At 43.1% G+C, this 23,651-nt stretch overlaps 1 protein-coding gene across 5 annotated transcripts in view; it reads right to left on the bottom strand.

Annotated features, from left to right (window-relative positions):
• LOC105453068 (mitochondrial sodium/hydrogen exchanger 9B2) overlaps positions 1-20,745 on the bottom strand; it is a 30,625-nt gene extending 9,880 nt beyond the window's left edge. The window contains exons 1-3 of one of the 5 annotated variants that reach the window (XM_011694762.1): positions 20,515-20,745; positions 13,435-13,611; positions 6,358-6,732 (exon numbers count right to left, since the gene is read on the bottom strand). In XM_011694762.1, coding sequence (XP_011693064.1) covers positions 6,358-6,732; positions 13,435-13,526 — 467 coding nt within the window. In that variant the 5' untranslated portion in view covers positions 13,527-13,611; positions 20,515-20,745. Of the gene's footprint in view, positions 1-6,357; positions 6,733-9,604; positions 10,626-12,105; positions 12,170-13,434; positions 13,612-20,514 lie in introns of those variants that run through there. The other 4 variants (XM_011694759.1, XM_011694758.1, XM_011694760.1 and 1 more) reach the window with 4 other exon arrangements.
• Positions 20,746-23,651: the final 2,906 nt, after the last annotated feature.

Raw genomic sequence — 23,651 nt, 5'->3', positions numbered from 1 at the left:
ACTCCTCTTTCTTCGCGAAAGTTATAGCTGGAAGTAAAACGCGCGTTCTATGCATACTCTTGACCAACGCATATCCTCAAGTTCGACGAAAAGGAGTTAACCAAGTACTTTGCCAGACGTGGGAGAGAGAAGGGGGAGAACGGTCCACGTGTCCCTCTCTGCAATTCGTATGTCTTCCGAGGCCTCTCGCATCCGCGAATCTGGAACGACAAGCGCGGCGACAAAAGTTCGCGTCGCGAGCTTACGATGAAAATTCAGGTACGGACGATCGTTGAAGCCCCGGTTGTCTCGAACTTTCGAAAACCCGTTTAGGAAAGGCACACCCTCGGAAACTTATCCTATTACGAGTTTCTCTCCCGGCGAAGAGAAAGGTTTACGAAGTCGCTGCACGGGCGACCGTGCATTTTGCACGGCGTGACGTCGCGTCGCCTTCCAATCGCGGGGGGTGAAAGCGTCGAATTTACACCGACACACCGTGTAGCGCATCTCTCTTTCTCTTTCTCTCTATTCTCTCCCGCTCTCTCTCTCTCTCTCTCTCTCTCTCTCTCTCTCTCTCTCCTCTCTTTCGTTCTCTCCCTCACGGTATTCTATTAATATTATTAATTATTACCGGCGTGCACGTAATAATAATTTCATGTATATGGGTATAATGTTCCTACGTACTGAAAAACGGTATTTTGCGGATCTTAATGCCGCGTATGGATTTTACATTTAATTATAATTATTTAAAGGCCAAAAAAAATCACGCCGTGGGAGGATTAGCATCGTTATTATGTACATTGTGTTATTATATTATACGCTAAAATGAAACGACGTAGCCTTTCAGTCGCGTGTGTTTCAAAGTTTCAGTTTCGAATGGATAATTTTCTCTTTTCACGTATACACCACACAATAGGGTCTTTCTTTTATTATTATTATTAAAGCACGATGGATAAAGATTGCTGTATGTTAATTTAATTTCTCTCCTCGTAATGGACGGGTTAATTCCACGGCAGTTTATCAGTCGCTTTTGCGCGGCACCGACCGCGTGTAATAAAAATATAATCGAAACGAGTATGAACTATGACGAGTATGAGCATATAGTATATAAACTGTATACGGAAGGATCGCGATAATTGGTAATACCGAATGTGTTTGCATAGCATTTCGCGAAGCGCGAAATGCCCGTCTCGATGTTTGCTTAATTGTCATGTAATATAACGTGACCACGCGGCGAACGTACGAAACATATGGGCGATACGTATGACTTCATGATTATGTAAACGAAAATGAATATTTGATTATATAGACATAATTCAGTACGGCGCGGATGCCCTCGCTGGCGTTTCATTTAAATTGCAAAGCGCACCAGTTGTTTGGCACGTTGGATATCGAATTAACACGCGGAAATTTCAATCTTCAGTCTTTAGATTTTGCGAGGGGGGAGAGTACCATTACATCCGATTTCCGGGGAAGAGCCACCTGCCGACGAGGTATTACGCAAACAATTATTGCCGTCGCGGTAATCTGCCGGTCGACGAATCTTTCCGCGTGACGATTAAACGCTTGCGTATCATCTTGCACAGAATTAATAAATTCCGAGTGATCTATACGGTCAGTTACGCGCGATCACTACTCTGATTTTCCTTGTAGATTAAAAGTGATTCTCGAAGGCAACGCTCGATAATCACGTGCCGTATAATTTACGATCGACATCCACGGCAGTAAACGGACGCGCAGTGAACGGAATCGTCGCGCTGCACCGTGTCGGTCTTAAAAAGGATTTCGCGAAGAGACAAAAAGTCACGGCCTTTTTATTACGTCGTCGAGAAGAACAAGAATAACACGCTCAAGCATCTTTATGCATCAACAATTATGTGATAATCCGAATGATATATCGTGAATATATAAAGTCACCAAATTTTAGAATATCACAATAGATGGCTATTAACCATCTGTTTTAATAATGTAAACGAGAAAATATTTTTATTTACAAATTTATCTTCTCTAAAAGAATTTGTGAAAATTCAAATCTTTTGTCTATGCAAGCACTACCGAGCGGAAAAAAGTGGAAAATTGAATAATTGTGTCTGAATAACTATATCCAATGAATAATTGTATCTTGTAGCGAACACCGTGCCGCTTCAACATCACGGGATCAAAGGAAATTTTTTTTTTAAGTAAGCTGGAAGGAAACTGGAAACTGCATCTTCCAACGAGTTTCGTGTAAATTGTGTCCGGAGAATGCCGCGTACGCGCGCGCGCGCGCGTGTGTGTGTGTGTGTGTGTGTGTCGCAAGGATATTTACGGGGGACTCGCGCTCGTACGTCTTATCGACGTGGAAGCGTGAGAGTAGAGTCTCTGCAGAACGAAAAAATGCGCGAAGAAAACGGACGACGTGGCTCGCATTACTGAGATATCGCGACAAACGGAAAGTTTTCGCGAGCAAACGAATAAAATGATTGTGAGAAAATTTTTCTTCATGATGATATTGAGGTACTATAGAGTTGTAATAGAAATAATTAATATTTTTCTTGTACAAGGTCTCTCCCACGCTACTTTGCCAGTTATAAGTTTATAAGGCCAGTTATAAGTTTTCCTCATTCTTACTGACAATGAGGAAAACTCTGCAAATTCGCGCGGCGGCACTTTTAGTAACTGAAAAATTGAATTCGGATTGTATATCTGAAAAACGCGTCGAATGACGTATAACGTAACAACGCTGCTGTTATACATTTGATTCGCATGCAGCTATTGCATTTCGGTCATTTCCTGATAACTGACTGGCAAATTGCACATGTCAATAAGCGCCTGACCGCGGTTTGATCACTTTATTAGTCTTGCAGTCGATGCCGAACCGCGGCTTCTGGGGATGTTTACGCGGGCATATACACGGGGTGGCTTCGCCTAAGCGAACGTGTACGCAAATCGCTTGCAACACGCGCGGGTCCTGTGTTTGCTCGTATTTAGCCGCATTTAGCTTAGGCGTACATGACCTCCTAACGACGCGCGTAAACGTCCGCTGGAGCCGGTGTCTAAAGGTTTAACCCTCGCGCGTGTAACAGAGCACTCCGGATATACATCGACGGTTCCGTCAAAAACGTAACCATCCCCCCCGCCCCCTCTTTCCCACCACCGCTACAGCTCGACGTGTTCGACATGTAATTTGCGTAATGCGAAAATTCAAGAGACTTCAAGATTAAGACTTTTTTGAAGTCTCCGCGACATCGTCTCGCCACTTAATCTTCGTGTAACCTTGGCCATTATCTTCCAACTGCAATGAATAATGAAACGAAAAGTTGGAGCAGCGAACACGCGAAGTCACGTGGAATAAAATGTGACAGACGAGCCATTGAAGAAATCGTTAACGGGGAAACTTATGGCCGACGCGGCGTCGCGTCTTGCAGGCCGCCTCATCCTCGAAACATACGGTAGCCGGTAGATACGTCCAATCTTTGAACGGTGCCTCTAAGTGCACAATTTTTCGTGCCGTAATGCCGACGGTTATTAAATCACCTTCATTTTTAAGCTGTCGTTAAACAAATTCATAGACTGCATAATTTTGCACGGCCACGGCTCCTCCGTTTCTTTCGTGTAGTAAATGGGATCTCGTTTCGCGCACGCTACTGAAAATTACACATCTGGACGAGCAACTTATCGCGCGACACTTATCGATAAATCTGTGTGTCTCAATAATAAGATAAGTCAACAGATTACGGAGATATCTTTGCAGGCCTCGCGGGAAAAAGTATGCGTATTTGTATTACGAAATATTATTGCGGAGGAAATATTATACGCTCGAGAGAGAGATGCATGCCTCTCTTCATAAATACTTGAAGAGATAAATCCTGAAAAAATAAAAGAATACGTAATATCACGCCAATCACGAGTGTTACTCGTATGCTCCGCATAAACGATCGGACAACTTTTCTACATATTTCTCCTATATATTTCTCAACGCGGTTTCCCGATAATTGACGTTCGAAAAAATGTATCAGCTAATACGACGTGTGATATATGTTTGTATTAATATGATTTATAACGAAAACTTTTATCGTGCGAAGCAATGGATCACTTTTTAAAAAATTCAACCAGCTGTCATTTTTTAATTTTAACAGAAATTATTTAGGGGGGGGGGGGAATATATAAATTCGCAACAAAAACAAACCGCGTATAAAAAAGATTTTTTTTATATTTGTTTTTTTTAACGAAAAATCAATATTTCGTCGATCGCCAGTAACCGATGGAGCTGTCGATTAAATTAAATTCCTAGCAAGATCAGGCATAACGGTTGCTGTGACAAGAGAACGGTATGTATGATCCATGGCTCGTCAGCATTAACAATTCTACCTGCGCTTCTCCGCCATTAGTAGGCCGTTCGAGTCATAAGGCGAATTTGACCAATCGATCGGGCGATGATCCAACAAATTCAGACGCAATTGCGGGAAATCTATTTCGAAACGGAAGGAATATAGAAATCTTGGTGTCCACAATCGACGATAATCGACGTAATAGCGATAATTGCTGTCATTCCGTATTAATGGAATCGTTTATTGCAGAAACGTCTGCTTTAACTGCTCCGTTACTATGTGAATATGAGAAATTTCACATACCGTTTCTCGCAGAGTAAACGACGTCTGAAACTCGATATATTCTTCTTTGTGCGTTAATTTGTCATACATGTTTGCGGTAACTTAACATCGTAAGATGGAAATTTAACGGAAATCTAATATGTTACTTACAAACTAATATGTATCAAACGTACGCGCGGATATTAAGGAGTTATAATCCCGTGGAAAACTAGTTCTAAAGATTGTTGAAGGAGAGGGACGAAGTTGACGAGCTCGTCAACTTCGGTAATGTCATCGCGATGACATCGATCAGCGGCGGTAAAGTGGGTCAAGTACACGCGCCGAGAAGTTAAGGGCTAATTTGCATACTTTTCATATCTAAACGCACCTCATTGGAATTTTAATTTTATATTAACATAAGCGAAATGTGCTGCAGCAAGTCGCATGCGCGGTCCATCCTTTTTTTTTTACTTCTTTTTTCTGTTGTCGCCGCGGGATCAAAGGCTAACGCAGCCTGCGTAAAGAGATTACGGATAAATACATTCTCCTGCGGTCATAAAATATGGGGAAACCTTGGAGAGCTATCGAGCACGCGAGAAGAAGGCAGGCTGATTGTGGGAAACCCGGTCGGATCTTATTCGACCCTTTTGTCAACCAGGCATTCGTTAGCGGGGATGCAGCTTGAATTTGATTGCCGCTGAAGCGCACGGCACTTGTTATGCCGTGCATAGAGCCGTACGAGTCGTGCGTGTCCACCAGCGATTCACCGTCGTTAGACCTCGACCTTAAAAAGCGGCCACCTTGCGACCGCGATGAGTTGATCGTTACCTCGGAGACTTTCGAGGGACCTTCGCGTAATCGTCGTCATTGTCATCGTCGTCGCCCGTCGTCGTCGTCGTCGCCGTCAATAATGACACGTTTTTCCAATAAAGACACGCGAGTAGAGATAACGATTGTTCGCAATGAAAAAGCGATTTAACCGGTTCAACCTCGAGTTTACGTAAGAAATTGGTCCGCCAAGAGTTCTCTGTGCTCTTTCCCATTTGTTTTTGTCCTCCGTTCATCAAATAAAATCCGATATGCCGATTTTAAAATGGGAATTAATTTTATCAAAAATTACGTAGAACATAAACTTTTCAGTAAACTTTTTTATTTTTCAATAAAAAAAGGGAGTTTTCAGAGAACTTCCATTCTCTATTGATTTATTTCTTACACGAGAGGCGCCGCGATCAAATTTTATTATTTCATCAAACGAACAGAATTGTTACTATTTAAAAAAAAACATCAAATAAGGGTTTAAAATTTACACCTTGCATGTATTTTTTGAGTCTGGGATTCACACAAACTACATTATTAATTCTTCATTGAGATCACCTTGATGAAGACTGTATCGATTTGATTTTAATTAAATTAATTTTTAAATAAAAATAGCTTTTTAACAATAAATTTTACAATAAAATTAGTTGTCAATTAATTATTAACTCAATATAATTATAATTTTATTAATTAACTACAATAGAATAAAAAGTTTGCAAATGCAAGAAAATAATGTAATAAAATCCAAGTTAAATTTTCAAATATAGTTAATGAAGTTAAATATTATAATGAAATTTTCCTTCTCACAATCGCTATTCTGCTGAAATATTTTCATATCAATTTCAAAATTAAATTGAAGAGAATCGTTGCTGACACCTGACGATTTTTGCTGACACTTCGGAAACTTCTTTCATTTCAGCGAGAAATGACCAGATATTCGACAAGAATCTCACAACGAGAATTGGAACATTCACGCCGGAAAAAGACTCACCGTAGATTAGCGATCACCACGGTGTATTGGCCTTCGATTTTGACGAGCCCGACATTTTGCAATATTAGACCAGTGATCAGCATACCGATCAGGGCCGGAAGAGTGGTTAAAGAGAACAGCCAACCCCCGAAGTGAGCGGCGATGCACAGAGCGGCCAATCCGAAGAGCTGGCCACCCGGGGCGACGTCATCGCCGATTACCGAGTAGGCGATACCCCAGAACAGCAGACCCAAAAGAAACAGACACAGAACTCGGGCGAATTTCCTGTATGTTGGACAGAACGGCTGCGGGCACGCTCTTTTCCATCCCGGTGGCTCCCACGATGGCGTGTCGTCGCGACCGTGACATCGCGTGCAAAATAGGTACAGCCACGATCTGAAAGAGACGTAAATGACGTAATGAGATAAAGAGCGTGGCACATTAAACTGTGACGAAACAACCGTGGCCAATAATATTCTTTTCGCTTTTCCTCGTGGCGCTCTCTAATTTCTGTAATGCGGAAATCGAAGATAACATATCGACACACAGATATTAACTTTTCTATTTCAAATGTAATAAATGAAAACATAATTAATGCGCGAGCAAAAATATTTAGCAGTTTCTTTTAACTAGTAAAAATAATTATCTGTGGGCAGTAGAATTATTTGATGAAAATCAATCATCTGGAATGCGTGCGATTAGAGATAGTGTATTGCACGAGAAAGCGTTCGTTTATTTTTTTTTTATAAGAAAGATAACAGTAAGTGCGAAACAAATGAAAAAAACATGCGTTACTGTGTGCTTTTTCCAGTTTGTACTACACACTATCAATGTTGGAGAAAAATTTCAAATATTGCAACAGAAATATTTATTTAAAGGATGTATCTGTAAAAATCTTTCTGTCCATTATTATACTACCGTTTACTATATTACGTTTTCAACTATTTTTCCCAGCACTTTACACTATACTGTTTGCAGCAAAAAATGCAAACCTTTTATATGAAATTGTATTTTTAAATGCGAATTTCAATAGTATCTTAAATTTTGCATTAAAATTTTTTTTATTTCAGTTTTATATGATGCACGCATTTTACAGTTTTTAGAGAACGCAATTAATTGAGCTTCTAACTGAAAACATTTGATATATATATATATATATATATATATATATATATTTAAAATTAATACTAGAACTGTGTTAAAAATGATACTAACATTAAAATATCTTTGTCATAAGGGGAAAAAACTTAAAAAACTAAATAAAATCAAATATCTATAGATAAAAAAATATCTTGATTTTTTAATTATACAGAAACATTGCTTTTTTTAGCAGAAATGTTGAGGTCGTTGAATAAAAACCGCGTTAAAGCGGTATCTCCATTTGTAATGCAATTTCCATTTAACATATCGTTGTATTACTCGCTCAGAACAAGTTTGCTTGGATTTAATGCCTTCAAGTACGAGCGTCAATAGCTTCAATCTACTCAGTATCTACTGGCTTAGCCGTGAAGATAATTTGTAACTGTTAAACTAGCTTAAATTTCAATATGATACTAACGATTACTACAGTTATATGTAGTATATCTGTCTATATGCCTTTGTCGAGCAATGTAATAGTTAATTTGGTGTGCGGCTTTACATGGTAGTACATTAAAGTCTATTAAATTGCATTATGCTGTGTGCACAATAATAATTTCGGGTTAACGACTTCATTACAGACTGTAGAAAGCGTATTATTACAATTTATGTTACGCTCATTCATAAGTCATAAAGAATTAATAATTCATAAACTCTAATCAATAATTTATTGGCCGCACATTTTGAGGAAAATACTTTCGTACTGTTCGCACTCCATTATTCTGCTTATTATATTCCGCGAATAGCTTTGTAATTGGGCGTCCAATTAATTTCTTGCTAATGGATAAATTCGATGCAAAGTTTACGAGAGAAAAGAACACTTCAAAGAAAATGCGATAATTCTAAAATACATTATATACCGCTTTACAGCAAATCGAAGGGTATCTTGTAAACATTGAATTACACTTCAAATTTTTTTCTTCCTACGCAATTTAATTAAACTTTCAAGCTTTCAATCAAACTTTATTTTCTTGCAAAAGCGTGACTTGTGACTAACAGATTTTTTAATACAAAGATTGCATTATGCACACAATACCGCAATGTCAGCGGGAACGTAAATCTGCCGAATTACGTCACTATTCGAGTAATGCAATCTTTATATTTAAAAAAATCTGTTAGTCGCAAGTTATGTTTTACGAGAAAATATCTTGTTCAAAAAATCATGTGCGTCTATTTAAGCTTATTTAAGATCGTCTAAACTGATTATGATATGAGAGAAGAGGCTTAAATTTTTGCGAGTAGATAACTGCTATCAAGAAAATAAAAATAGGCCATAAAAGATAGTCATGAAATAGGATAATTCATGATGTTGTATGTCGCATTAGTAATACAAATAGTTTTGCCGGCCTTATCGATTTGAGATACCTATACAAATCAACTAATGAATGAATCAACATTTCCTTTGAGCTCTGAATTGTGTGACACAAAATGCGATGAAGAGAAAATAAAGACGATGATTCGACAAATCACGTGTACTTGATATTTATATGATATTAAAATTATTTAAAATATTATAAAAGTTCTAAAGATTGTCAATAAATGTAACATATAATTTTTGTAATGATTACTAGTATTCACAAATTATGGCCGTTAAATAATTTTGGAGAGAAACATCATAAAAGCAAAAAAGATGAACAAAATCTGAAGGAAAGAGTTCATTTTATCGGTTTCTTGGAACGGCCTCGATAAGCAACAAAATGCTTCGCGTCGCGAGATAAACGTCCGCTATCGTTTGCAACAACGTATAAGAGAAGTCACGCCTAATTAGCAACAGTATGACAAAAAGGAGCACATAGTAATTATGGCTTATTGTCGCCCATTATCGAGGAGATTGTTTACTTTCGCTGCAACGTGACTCATTATCACTGATCGCGCAAGTATTTTTTGAACGACATTACACTCGCGCGGTGTTTGCATTGTTTGTTTTGTTGAATGGAATCCACGATTGCGGATTATCGCTCTGATAACCGATCGATATAAGATTGAGAAATATATAAGAAACGTCTTCCCGATCTAGGTCGATCTGAGTCTACAAAAACGATCGAGACGCGCGCTTATCACCGTCGCAAGTATCGGCAAACAGATTTTGCGGGGCTTACCGGGGGGGGGGGGGGATAATCGGGGTTCTCACCTCTCGAGTTCCTCGGAATACTCGATCTTGTCTCGGATCGAGCTGGACAGGCTGTACGCCGATTTCTTTCTGTTACCGTTGATCCTGCCGTTCTCCAGATCGTTATACTTGTACTGCGGAATGTTCTCCGCGCTGTCGCCGCCGTGGCTGCCGCCGCCGTGATGCAGGATCGACTTCCGCCTGCCCTGATCGGAATTGTGCTCCGAGCTCGCGCTGATGCGCCGGTGGTGCTCGAAGGCGGGATTATCGAGTCCCATGACTTGGTCACTGATCGACACTCGCCTCTCGCTGGGTTTATTCGTCCTGCCGCCCATCTCGATCTCCATTTTTTTTTTCCACGGCCGATTTATTGATCGATTGAAAATTCTCTCGGGGACGGTACCGAATTCCAGAAGAGTTTACAGCCTCCTCCTTTGTGCTCTATATACCCTCTACTTTAATCCTCTCCATGCGAAATGCAGACCGCGCGAGCGCAAATAATGCAGATCGAACGATCGATCGGTCCAAATCTCATGAGTCCTCCTCGTGACTGCTGATGGTCGTCCCGTCGTCCCGTCGTACACACCTGTCGACACGGATTCACTCGCGCTATTGATCGCGATCGGGTAAGGCCGTTATAGCCGTGCGCGGTCGCTGAACGTACTGCGACGATCCCGGGATCACGCGTTCGCCACGTTAGCGGCGATCGTTAGCGGGTGAGTCTCGTGACGAGACTCCGCGGCCGCGCGCGACGGGGACGCGGATCGGGGACGACGGCGACCGGCGGACAACGAAACGCTAATGCGTTGCGACGATTGACGTCTTTGACACCTTGGCCCGCTTTTACCGGACCGTTTCTTCTTCGCGAGCGTCTTTCTCCCCGCGACGCCCAAGTCGGAGCTTTGTTCTACTCGTTAGTGCTAGCGTTAGCGCGCGTCACTCTCAGGATTCCCGCCTCCGGGAGCTAACTTTTCCATTGACGCGTTTTTGCCAATGCGTCGTCAAACCGATCAGATCGATTAGAATCGGTTCGCGCGCCCGGTTATTCGCGTCGACATGAAAACTACGACGCCGGCGCGGGCGGCGAGCGGTCGCACTCGGCGCAATTGTGGCGCGACCGGTGCATCTCGCTTGCGTTGTATGCTTTGGCGTAATTTAGTCTTTCGCGTATTAACACGGAGCCCCCCTTCGATCCAACGGAGAGCCGAGAGTGACGAGCGTGTAGGTCGTCGCGATGCGATGGCGCGAGCGCGATGGCACGGTTAACCAGCGACTAAAAGCGGCAATGTGGCGCGACGGCGAGCGGTGGTGTTTATGCGGATGGGTAGTGGGGCTCGTAAAAAGTGCTCGAACCGCGGACGAACGAGCACGGGCAGTCACGGCTGCCTGTGACGATAATTGTCGCGCGATGCACACAGGATGGGCACAGCTGGCCACCTCATTGACGAACCGGCAACGGTCCGCTGCGCTTACTGTCGCGGCCTCGCGCTCGCGCGCGCCCGTACGTTTCGCGCTCCGAGCAGAGCCGGCGAGAGATCGACAATCTCGGATCGAGAATTTCCGCAGCCGCGCTGTCCTCCCGGCGGAGAGCCGTCGCGATCGAATACACGCGAGGGATAAATCCGCCGGAAAGTTTCGGACTCGCGAGGCGTACTAACGATGGATATTGCTCGAGCATCATCTAGTTAGCGTACTAATTTTCAATTGTCCGATATTCCGCTCGAACGTATATCTGTCGATAACTTTCGTGCAGTAAACGTTTTCTCTTTCTATTTTTTTTTTTTTTTAAAGAAAGTTGCCTGGCATGAAACTGCTTTAAATTACCGCGGGTGTTGCTAATAAACTAGTATCACACTGTGTATCACACTCCGTAAGCATCACTGTCCAACGTATCGAAGTATTACAGAATTGGACTGAAATTTGATCCCAGGGTTTATCCCTCGTCAGGACGCGCGACGGCACGGCTCCCGGAACGATCCCTTTTGTGACAATTTTAATAACGGTCGCTCACTTCAGGCGTTTCCTCTGTATGTATAACGCCAGGCGTTGGAGCGACGAAAAACACGGACGTCTCGCGTCGGCCGGCTGCGCTCGTCCCCGAGCATTTACCTAAATCACAACGGAGCACATCCACGATACGCGGCGATAACGTTGCCTCGTGATCGCCGCCTATTTCGAAGCGCGTTCATCGCGACCGCGTCCGACGTTGCATGCATCCACGCGCAATCTCGGCCCACACGCAGTCTCAGCACGCGCGCGCGATCTTCGATCTTTGCCGGGACGACGATACGACGACCGGCGGTATCGTGATGAAACTCGAGATCGGAATTAACGGCTTCAATTAAAGCTCGCATCCGTTATCGATTTCCTTGATTTCCCGCAAGCGATATCCCTCCGATTTAATTGAGACAGCCAAAGAGAGAAACAGAGAGAGAGAGAGAGAGAGTGAGAGAGAGAGAGAGAGGGAAAGAGAGAGTAAATAGAACGGACGCGACGCGACTCTTTTGATCGTGATCACTTACAAACGATTCGTGGATCGCCGAAGATATATATACGTCTGTCCGATCGACACGGTTGCCACGCGATTACTACGTCCCTCGTACATCGATCGCCGTCACTCTTTCTCGCCGATCTATACCATTACCTATTGATTGACCTGCGCGAACACACATATACATACACGCACACAATCCCTCTCTCTCCCTCTCTGTCTCTCCCTTTCTTGTCAATATTATTGTCACGCTTCGTTGTCGCTTGTTTGGTTGTACGATTGTACGTAACTCCATTTAGAACTCCATCCATCGGAATTCAATTTATGGACGTCTCCAATTCGGACCGATAAAATGAACTTCCGGGCATAACGCCGTCGTTTGTATACACCGAAACTTCGGCCTTCCGAGAATGCAAAGATCGGAATAACGAAGTCCCGGCGAGATAACTCGTGAGGCAAAAGATTTCACCTCGTCTTTGAAAGTATTAACATAATGTAACATATCATGAGTTAACTAATTGCGTAAACGACAAGTATTTCAGTTATCCGCTCCGCGGGGGGAGCGGGGGGGAGGGGAGAGGGGAAGACGAATGCCATTATTCCGCCTCACTTTTACTCGTTAAGAGCTCTGCAAATTTATGAAGTTTAATTTTACATTAAAAACTGGCGAATTGAATCAGCGTAAGTCGGGGTGAATAGAATTGAACTCTTAAAGCGTAGGAAATTGCAAATTTCTATTTTAATTTATTTCTCCTCTGGTAGACGGGAAAATACAGAAGGAGGGAGGAGCCGGCCGGCGCGTAGACGGAGAGAAGGAAATGAAATATGCTGAAGAGATGGTTGGCCGTGGAATACGCGTGCAGAAAACAGGAAGAATTTATAGCGGGGGGCACTCTCCCGCCCGCGTGCTTGTATTTATCGACGAAGTTCCGTCGTTAACAAGACATCACAATCGAGTTTAATGAAGAAAAAGGAACAGACAGACAGACAGAGAGAAAGGGGGAGGGGGGGAGGCAAGGGCTCGTAAAATTATTTAAGAGCGAAAATTTGCGAATTCATGAAATACTTAATTTGAAAAAATAAAAAAGAAAGATATAAAATCGTGAATACGACAATATGAAATCCGTCGAAGGAAGCTTTTACGGTGTATTTATGTACAGAGGGATATCATTTCTTATTCCGTTGTAACGCAACACGTAATACAATGTTTTAAGCAAAAAATATTATATATTTTATATTACATATATTTTTCTGCATTATGCTCTTGTAAAAATTGCGCGAGAAAAAGAGTTGAAATAATATCCATACGTACAGTGTGCCGATTTGTTAGTCGAAAGCATAATCTTTGAAATAAATTCACCTTCCTCCGAGGTCCGTTGATACGTCACGAAACAAATTTCTGCTAATGATGAAATCGTACGCTTCTTGGACACGCTTGCGGAAGTCGAGCATTGTCGTCCGTCGTTAACGCAGCGTTCTTATACGGCTCCATGCGTCGTGTGTAGATAATGCTCTCTCGTCTCGTAATCTGCAATAACTATTTAACCGATTAGCGTAAATAGGTTTATATATATATATATATATATATATATATATATATTTAATCGTTCGAGTAAATTCTCGTGAGTAAATCCCGCAATTGGGTATGATTACGTTACATTAGTTACATTAGTCTCATTCGGTAACTACGTGTGCAATGAGAGCACTCGGAAAAACTTCTGGTCTTCAATCAGCAACTGCAAATTTAACTTGTAAAATATTTGTGAGACATACCTCCTAGGAATATGTACTTTACTTCCTAGACAATATTAGAAAAAAAAATCATTTTCAAATACTTTAAATACTCGATCGTGCGCACGCACGCACTTTTTTTGCGAGGTAATACGACGAATTCTCTCGTGCCATTTATCGGCGCTACGGCCAATTAAAGAGATATTCAACGTTTCAATTATCCTACGCAAACTATGAAAAATTTGGGAACGGGGAATTAAAAACGCTCGTGCCTCGCATAGCTTTTTCATTTGGCCGCGCAGAGAAAATCGCGAAAAATCTGACAATGTGTTTCGTTCAGAGCGCGGCGTAACGCGTTTCGGTGTCGTTTTCGCGTCCGTCAGTCTGTCGGGCATTCCGCGGCCGGCGAAGTTACGCGAGAAACGTCTACGTCCCTCGGAAACGGGAGGTAGGGCGGGATGGAGGTGGAGGTTGCGCAAGAGACGAGGTCGAAGATGGGATTGGAATTGCAAATATCCCTCTTCTCCGTCTCTCCGGGGTCTCTACAGTCTCACCGATCTATCTCCTCCGCTCCTTCCATCGACCGTCCGCCCGCCTCGCTCTGACCCGGGGACGTGTACGAGGTACATATCGCCGAGCATGTTTTAAAGAATCTTCGCCGGACGACAAATCGTCAGATTTCGCAGGATTTAAATTTGTTACGGTCCTAAACTCGCGACACGGATGTGTCGTCCGTTTCTTATACCGTATATCCTCAGAAAGGATATTTTTTTCGGAAAATGAACCAAGGTCCCTCGTATCGTGTCGCTTTAGCACATAAGTTATTTTATATATTATAGCTATTTTAATAGTTTTACTTATTTAAGATGATTCGAAGCTTATAAGAGTCAGATTGCCCGAGTTTGTTTAACTAATACACAGAAAATCCGAGCTTTGCGCCTCCCCTTTAAACCAAGATCTGTTTATTTACGTTACGTGCGCTTAAATTTTCCTCTCTTTCTTTTTATTTTTTTGCTCGTCGACCTGCTGTTTCGCGAAAAAAAGATGGGGAAAGTAACGACAAGGCATGAACCAAATGCGAGGACGCGACGAAGACGAGTTGTGCGCGGAAAATGACCGCGCGCGCGGTACGCGCTGCGTCAAATTAGCTTAAAAGCCCCGGGGCAACACGGGGGATACTACAACGCATTCTGCGACACGACCCGTGCAACACAATGTCCAACGCCGCGGCGGAGAGAGAGAAGCCCTATTCGCCCTCATATATCACCCGGAGATAAAAGGCTGCCACGACGACGACGGAAAGTATAGTGGTTTCGGCGACACGCCGGATAGGCGGTTCATTGCGCAGCTGCACCCTGTGCCCCGTAATAATTCGGCGGCAGAAACGAAGAGAAATTGTACGTCACGCCGCTATATCTATTTACTCCACTTCCGCTAAACGATGAAAATATTGTACTTCGAAAATACTTCCGTTCCGGTTACTGAAGCGCGAAACTCCTCCGCCGCCGCCGTGATGTCGCGAGCGAGACGTCGCGTCGCGGACAATTTTTACACGTCGCGCGCGGGCGTGCAAAAACAAGATGCTCTTCTTCCGACAATTACACCTTCGCTTTTGACGAGCATGACAAAATATTCTTTTTGTCAGAAACTGTTATTTCTTCGGTAAGGCGAAATAAATGGGAAATCGTTACGCTTCCGATAACAGTTATTCCAACTCGTAATAATCGAGAGGCGATTCATTTCGACTTTATATAAAGCAACGGAAAGAGAGAGAAAGAGAGACAGAAAGAGAGTTAAAAGGAGAGAGAGAGAGAGAGAGAGAGAGGAGAGGGAAGGGTGGCAGAGGGAGAGACTGCGCAATTGGCGCAGCCTCCCCCTCTTTCCGATACATCAAAATATATTTTTACACAACCCCAGCCCCCATCTTTCTTACATTGCGGGGAGTTTTTATCGGGGAGCCACCGCGCTGATTATCGCTCGTCCCACTTTCGATCTACGTGCGAGCTTTTTACGTTTCCCGGCAACGCCGATATGACGGTCAAATGTCGTAGTTTTTGCGGTGATTCGGATAATATTGGCAACCTGTAAGAGCGAGCGAAAAACCCCAGCGCTGTTCCCGTTTTTGAATGGACTCGTACATCAATACAGTTCCGTTTTCTTGCCTTCCCGACGGGTGAGTGTCGAGCAGCTATATCGGGGAAGCTGCACCGACGTTAAACGTCTTTTGCGAAAGCCGTCTTTCGGATACGAGATAAAGCCCCGAGCGAATCCCTCTATCTCGCAGCGAATTGCGGATGCATGTCCGCGAAATGGAAATTGCCATAACTAAAATGGAAATTGTAATGGCGGTGCGGTTAGTTTGCATGGAATACGCGCGCGACATTTTAGCGTTTATCGTGTCCGAAGTGGCGTTGCGAGGTTCCTCCCCGGCGGAACCTCATTATTGCCGCATGCATTCATTGGTTGGTGCGGCACCAACAAGGCGGGGAGGATTTCGAAACTTTTCGTTTTCCAATTCCGTCTTCTTCACTCGCAAGCTCCACATAGGTATCCCCGACGTAAATGCAGCGCTGAATTCTGCACCCTTTGATTCTTCTCCCGTGTTTGTATTAAACGCTATATATCTTCACGTTACGCGCAAATAACACAAGCAACTCAAATAGCGGCGTAGAGGCATCCGCGAGGCTCGTAAGTGTGTACCAAATTTCGACAAATTTACTTAACTAAAGTCATTGCTAACCGTATACGTTAAATATGCATCGGGAATATGAATAATCGCCCCCGTTGCATTATTCATATTCAGCGGGGCAGATTGTCTGCAGTCCGCGGTGTTTCGATGTATTTACGGATGAAAATTTTTAAGGAAAAAACTGTATTACACGGGCAAAAAGAGTGCGACACGACTTCGATAACACGACTAGAATCTAGGTAAGTAATTCAAGGTGCAGCTGCTGCACCGTTGTACCCATACATAAACATCTTGGCGATAGAGACGAATGCCGCATGGAAGGACAGAAAAGAATTGCACGTTCCTTCGTTGAATGCAGGCCGGTTCGCATCTGCGCGCGTTTAAATATTAAGCCGGCACCGTAAAATGGCGCTTCATAATGAAAATATTAATATACATATATAAAGAAATTTCACATAAAATAAATTGTCCGTGAGAGCATAATAAATTTTCTCGAGTTAATCATTGGCTATCTGCGTTTTAAAATAAAATCCCCATTTCTGTTGAGGTAACACGAAATTTTATAACGCGAAAGGAACGTGCAATTTCTTTCTAGCCTATTATTTTGCATTTATGATAAAAAGAAATTACAATTCCCACAGTACGAGGGATTGCAACTCGGTCTCGGACATGTTTACGGTACTTTCACGAAATCGTGTCACATTACAGCGCCGCGGATTCGTAATGCATTTTAATGCGTTTCAATTCTCTACATCTGCTGCTACGAGAGAAGCGGGACGAACTGAAATGTTTTCTCTTTTCATATTGCCTTCTACAAAGCATGACGCGACAGATTGCGTTCATCTGTCGTAGAACGAAACTAGACCGAAGAAGAAATATTTTGAGTTAGTGCGTAGACCAAGATTCTCGGAAAATCTTATAAAAATTTACTGCGGTCGCGTATCTAAAGTAGTGCTCTAAAATTAAAAACAAATGCGTTTTAAAATAAAGTTACTTAATTTGGATTTAATTAGAAAATCAAAAGTAAGAAGATTAAGGAAAGTCAGTTAAGTCAGATATATTATTTTAACATTTTCTACTTCTCGAATTATTTATTTGTATTAAAAATAAAGAGAGAGAGAGAGAACACGTTTTCCAAGCTTGAACAAACGTATTTCTCGAGCGAATGTTAGATGATAAATTAATTAGTGTCGCATTGTAGCGAACGTAATCGCGACACACTGATAATCGCCGGAGCGGATTACGTTCCCCAGGATTGTGCTGTGACGGATTTCCGCTAATGACTACCGTCGATTATTAGCTCTTGTTATGGCAGTTGTGAAAATTGTCACGGGTAGAACTGTTTCCCGCTCGCATAAATTTTGTACAATCTATGTACACCTCGCCTGCAAAATACCGCGCCTCGTGAGAGAATCATGTCGAAAAGAAGTGGAACAAGGATTTCGCGAAGTTATCAATTCTCTTTCTCCCTTTCTCTCCATCGGAGCACAGATGTTGCCTCCTTCAAAGCTTAAACTTAATAATTTCTAAGGGCTTTGAAGGAAACGCGCATGCCTTCCCGCGCGCGATATTCAATCTTGAGAAATTAAAAAATTTTTTCCGAGCAAAATTAATTTACCTCCGCTAATTATATTTTTTTGCCGTTTCAACGAAATCAGCGCGGAAAACAACGGACGGGGGATGACACGGGCCAAATTTTAATTTCCGAACGGCTTTTCCTAATCACGATCTCGAACGAATTAATTATTATATATTTCTAAAAAAATGTAAACTCGGTGAATCCGAGTGACATTGCTCTTGTGCGTGACGATCTAGCCGAATCGTTTGCGTGTTGTCGGTCGCGTAAGTCCACGCGCGCGTGGTCTCCGCCGCGTTCAATTAGCCCTCGTTATCACGACTTCTGACTCGCACGCAGGAAGGGAGGCGCGAGGCCGCGATGTGTGCCACACGGCGGCGGAGAAGGAGGGGATAACATTGACTTAAATGCAGCTGAGATTTTTCTCGACGCGCGGCCGGCGCGGCACGGAACACTCGGTGCTCTCTCTCTTCCTCTCTCTCTCTCTCTCTCTGCTCGTCTTCTCGCGTGATGTGCTCGGCTTTACGACCGCGGCGCATCCCGCGCATCGCGCGCAACGCGACGCGACCGCGTAATTGCGTCTGACACCGCTTCCGCTACCGCTTACCGACCGCGACTGCGGAGAATTGCGCGGAGCGAATCCCAGGTGCGCCCCGAAATATTCCAATCTTCCGAGAATGCCTCGTCGCGTCGCGGGTGAAATTTGTATAATTGAATAATCGAAACGCTATAATCTGGACGAAACGGATCGTCGCGGGGTCTACTTCGGGAGTATATCAGCGCCTCGCAACTGGGTCCCGGCGGAGCTACATACGCGATCCGTTTAATTACAGGATCTATATTATAACTCGTGTTTTCGAGCCCGATTCTGTCACGAGGACGCGAGAAGCATTCCCGCGGTTCGCACCTCTTCAGCCTATCTGCTTCATTTCGCATTTACCTCGGCATGAAGCTCTTTTTTTACGCGTGACGTTTCTGCTTTATTATAGAAACGTGTCACACGTGCTGGCCGTAGATCTATGATACTAAAAAATGTATAAGTCGTTAAAAAAAAAAGCGCCTTTGAAGCTCTAGTTGACCGATACGCTCGCTCACATGGGTTAATTAGGCAGAATTATATGTGCAGACATAGCTGGTGAAACCGCTAGTCCATATACCTTCGCAGATCAATATGAATGGACGCAATTACGTCCGAATAGAATTAACATTCAATTGATCTAATGAATAATACAGAATCTCTACAGAATCCAGCGGAGACATTCAAATTTGCTGTAATATATTTCAAATGTTCTGTAGTGTTCGATATGTTTTAGTAATAATTGTTGTACTTGATATTAATATGAAATATACCCTTTATACACTGCCGGCCAAAAATTTGAGAGATCACTAATTGAAAATGTTTACTACATGAAGTAAAATTAAACTTGTGCATTAATTTAATTTATTTTGATTATTTTATTCATTATTTTATAATAAAATAAAAAATAGTATAAAATGTCTGACAGCCTATTTTATTACATTTTTTACGAGTATCTATACGAATATCCATGAGTATTTTTATTAACAAAATATTAGATTTTTTTTGTTAAATTAGTTACCCTTATATTTAATCACTCTATTTACTAATTCAGGTAATCTAGCTACAAATTTATTTTTTTTTATTTATCTTCTAAAATAGTTTAAATCTCAATTTTAGAAAAAAAGACTTTATGATCGTAGTGTCCATATTTTTTTGAAAATGTCACAACTGTGCTAAATATAGTGCTTATTTACTTTTGAATTAAGAAAAAAATATTAAGTAAGGTATAAATCGAACTTTTACGTATATAGTATTTCATTGAAATACTCTTAAAGTTTATATATAATCTCAAACTTTTGGCTGGCAGTATGCATATACAATAATACCCCTACAAAAAGAATAACAAAATACACTGAATTAAATTGTATATGTAAAAATAAAATTAACCCATATTAGTTTCTTATTTTATTCAATTTACGAATATTCAAGAAACGTAAACAGTTGCCATTTTAAAACCGTATTGAAAAATGACAATAAAAATAAAGATATCGATAAAACCAGCTGATTTAAATTTCTAAAGCTGGTAATAAATCTTGAGATTTTTGCCCTTGGCAAACCAGCAGTATAAATAATTTCCCTCATTTCGGGAAACGGAAATGCTTGCGAAGGTATCCGGCATGAAATTCAATCACTTGGCCACGATAGCATTTTTACGATTCTATAAAGTAAACAGTCCAAACATTTTATGCTGTTCCAACGGAATGTCGAACTTTTTATTTTCACTGACTTGTACCATGCCATTCCGTCGAGTGTAAACGGCGGTCATACACGGTCTATAAAATATTAAAATTTCTTCGACCTGCGAAATAACGCAGCACGGCCACGACACTCGAGATACAAATAATAAATTAAGGCTATTACGCACCTTCTTAGGACGGATCGAGCAGCCGAGAATCACGAATCGAGACGATCCTGAGTCGAGACCCTGTGCGATGTTAACGTCTCTATACAGCTCCTCGCCGTCCGTCGTTTCGAGCACTTCAGCTTACGACTGGATGTCCAATTGGCGGATAGGCTCTACGCGTCCTAAGTATCTCGCGCGTGTCCGGTAATTCTCCGATCGTTGTCATTGAAATTACAAGGCCGTCTTCGACAGTTATGGCAGTTCAAGTTCCACCTGGCATCGTCGCGAGTGAACGACTGACTCGCCGTAGCGTGAATTATAGCTTATATAACGGCGAATGTTAAGGGTGAACTTATAGTTCTTATCGATTTCTTAAAGAATGGAAAATGGTTACTGACGTTGACAACCGGTCGGGTGTCAAGGTGCAAACAAAAGCGACTTCCGAGGCAACATGACCTATACCAGAGTCGCTTAAAGCACGGCGAGAATAAAGCTAGGTTCACAGTAAAAGGGCACGTCTCTGCAGTGAAGCATCGTGTCAGCACCCATTTATCGCGCGGCACTGTATTTCATCTGCAAAACGTGCCCTCACACCGCCTCCTCCCTCCCTTCCCTCCGGCTTCGTCCTCCCCCCGTCGCCGGGGCAAGTCTACCGGCAACATCGGGTAGTATTTCTAAGCGAGTATAGACAGCGGGGTGACTGCATTAACGTGCAAAGATCCGAAAGAAAGGCAAACAAGGAGGGACGTGAAAGGAGAGTATCTGTATATGTAAAATACGACGGTGAATGGGGTATAAGGAAACGAGTAATTGGAGTATTAAATTCAAACACAATCTCTGCAGCTCAAAATTAAAAGAATGGTCGCAATATAACGGTCGCTTCGAGTCTCTTTCATTTCTGACACACAACGGCTTTGTTTCTATTTTATTGCGTTGTTTTGTCCCTCTCGACAGAGGGGTTGGTTCGACGCGACTTTTGTTGGAAAGTCAATCGGTACGTATACCGCGTCCGGCGTGGCATCCTACTCCATCCGCGGGTTAGTTTTGTATTTGACTTTCGTTATTAAAAGTAAGTTCAGCCGAGCAGAGCTTCCCGGTCGGTCAGCTTAACTCTCGCCTTTCGACTTTCCGCCGCTCCTTCCGCGGAAGAAAGTAAACGGACACCTCATTTTCAACGCCGCTGTCTACTTAAGCCCGCGCCGCTTTTACGCGTAACGCCACCGCCGCCGCCGTCGCCGCATTACGACCCTATATCGATTTTCTTTCAACCGGGACTAACTCGCGGCTGCCATTTAGTTCGCAACGGTCTCTCTGCGTATAAAAATAGCATCGGATTATTAATTACGTCTATAAACCGCGATAACCCACATCGCCGCCCGCGGGAAACGAGAATCTCTCCAGCCGTCCCGCGATTCCTTCCGCTCCAATACGCGTGTCGTGTTGCGCGGTCGCTCCTCTTCCACACGTCCCGATTATTTTGTTCCCTTAACGATCTCTCCCCCTTCCCTCTCCCGGAAACCCTTTGGCCGGAATGATTTAATCGTATTACCCACGCGATCCCATTGATGCCGCGGCCGAGACGAGATAGCGCAATGCTCGTTAAACGAAAGATCACGTTACTTTGCCGCTTCATAGGAGGAAGAGACGTATTTATTTCCTTCGTTCGTTTTTAAACGCGAACGAAGGGAATGATCTCTCCGCGCGCCCGCCGTTGGAAAGTGTAACGAGCTTACGCTACCTCTGAAACTGCCTCGGGAAAAAAAAAGGGGATCCTCTCGGATCATCGCGTTTGGCAAAAAATGTAAAAGGTCGCGTGTGCAGGTGTACGTGTCAGCTGTAACGATCAAATAGCTAAACCGATTAAGACAATCTGCACGTTTGCTGTATCCATACCAATTTGAGCTGATGATAAAAACGTTTTCCATAAAAAAAAAAAACAAATGCAAACGCGTGAGCTGGTCTAAATCTCGTTGCGAACAACTTTTTCCCAGCGAAGGATAATTCCTAGTGTAAAACGTGTAAGAGAGTTCCACGGAAAAAAAAGAACAATTTCTCGCGATTCGAGACTGCGTGTCAAAGTCGCAGTACTGTTTTAAAGAGCGCATCAGTATATACAATCCACTGAATTCTCCGAGGACTCATTTCGGCGATTGAGATTCTTTATTAATAAATGAAACGTGAATTTCAGTGTCACGTGCAGGTGCCAAACATCAATATCAATATCAATATCAATATCAAGCCGCCACTTGCTATATAACGGCAAAAGTTATACAGATCCACAACGTGCACTTGATCCATTTTTCACCGAAATTGCATTTAACACGAGCGCGCCCCGTTAAACCCTCGACGCGCGCCGGTATACCGTGATAAAATAAATGCGATCGCTTTTTCACCGAGTCCCCTTCATCAAAAGGAAATTAAATTGCTTTTCATTACTTGTAAATGGAAACCGTGTGATTTAATAAAACTTAGAAGTCCCGAAGTTGTGCCCGTCGCGTTCCGCATGCAGGATTGATTCGGAGTATTCCTCATATATATATGTCGCGCCGCGGGAGTAGCGGTCGACTTTTTGGTCGTATCAGCAATTATCAAACATCCCCGCGCGCGCATCCCCGGCGTGTTGCGGCACCGGTTGCGCTCGCGCATACACACACACGCATACAGCGGCGACAAATATATGTATATGTATGTACGTACATAAATATATATGTATGTATAGTTATGTACTCGGTCTATGCCACTGGTATTGTGTAGCATGACTAATTATACTTCAGCCGGCGGCGGATCTCGTTGCGCGCGCGAGAGAGAGAGGGGCTCTTCACGAGAGGCGGGAAAGCACCCTATTAAATCTCGAGCTCCTCGGCCACCCTCCTCCCGCGCGCACGAGGAAGAAAACCGCGAGACGTCAATACGAGTGCGCCCAGCCGTGAGAGAAAGGAGCGGTAGGCATTTGTGCACTCTAATCCTCGATCTTCCCACTTTGTTTCACGTCCGCTTCTTCATGTCTCCCATCCTCTTCCTCTTCCTTTACCCCTCCCTCCCCCCTCGTCCCTCTTTCTCTTCCTCCCTGAAGGTTGGTCTAGTCTACTGGCACCCTCCTCAAGAACTGAGTCGAGATGAGCGCGCGCGCGCGCGCGCGTATTATATGCTTGCAGTAT

This window comes from Wasmannia auropunctata, unplaced genomic scaffold (assembly GCF_000956235.1).
Source record: "Wasmannia auropunctata unplaced genomic scaffold, wasmannia.A_1.0 LD336022.1, whole genome shotgun sequence".
Taxonomy (NCBI): domain Eukaryota; kingdom Metazoa; phylum Arthropoda; class Insecta; order Hymenoptera; family Formicidae; genus Wasmannia; species Wasmannia auropunctata.
This window is presented reverse-complemented; position numbering and strand designations above follow the sequence as displayed.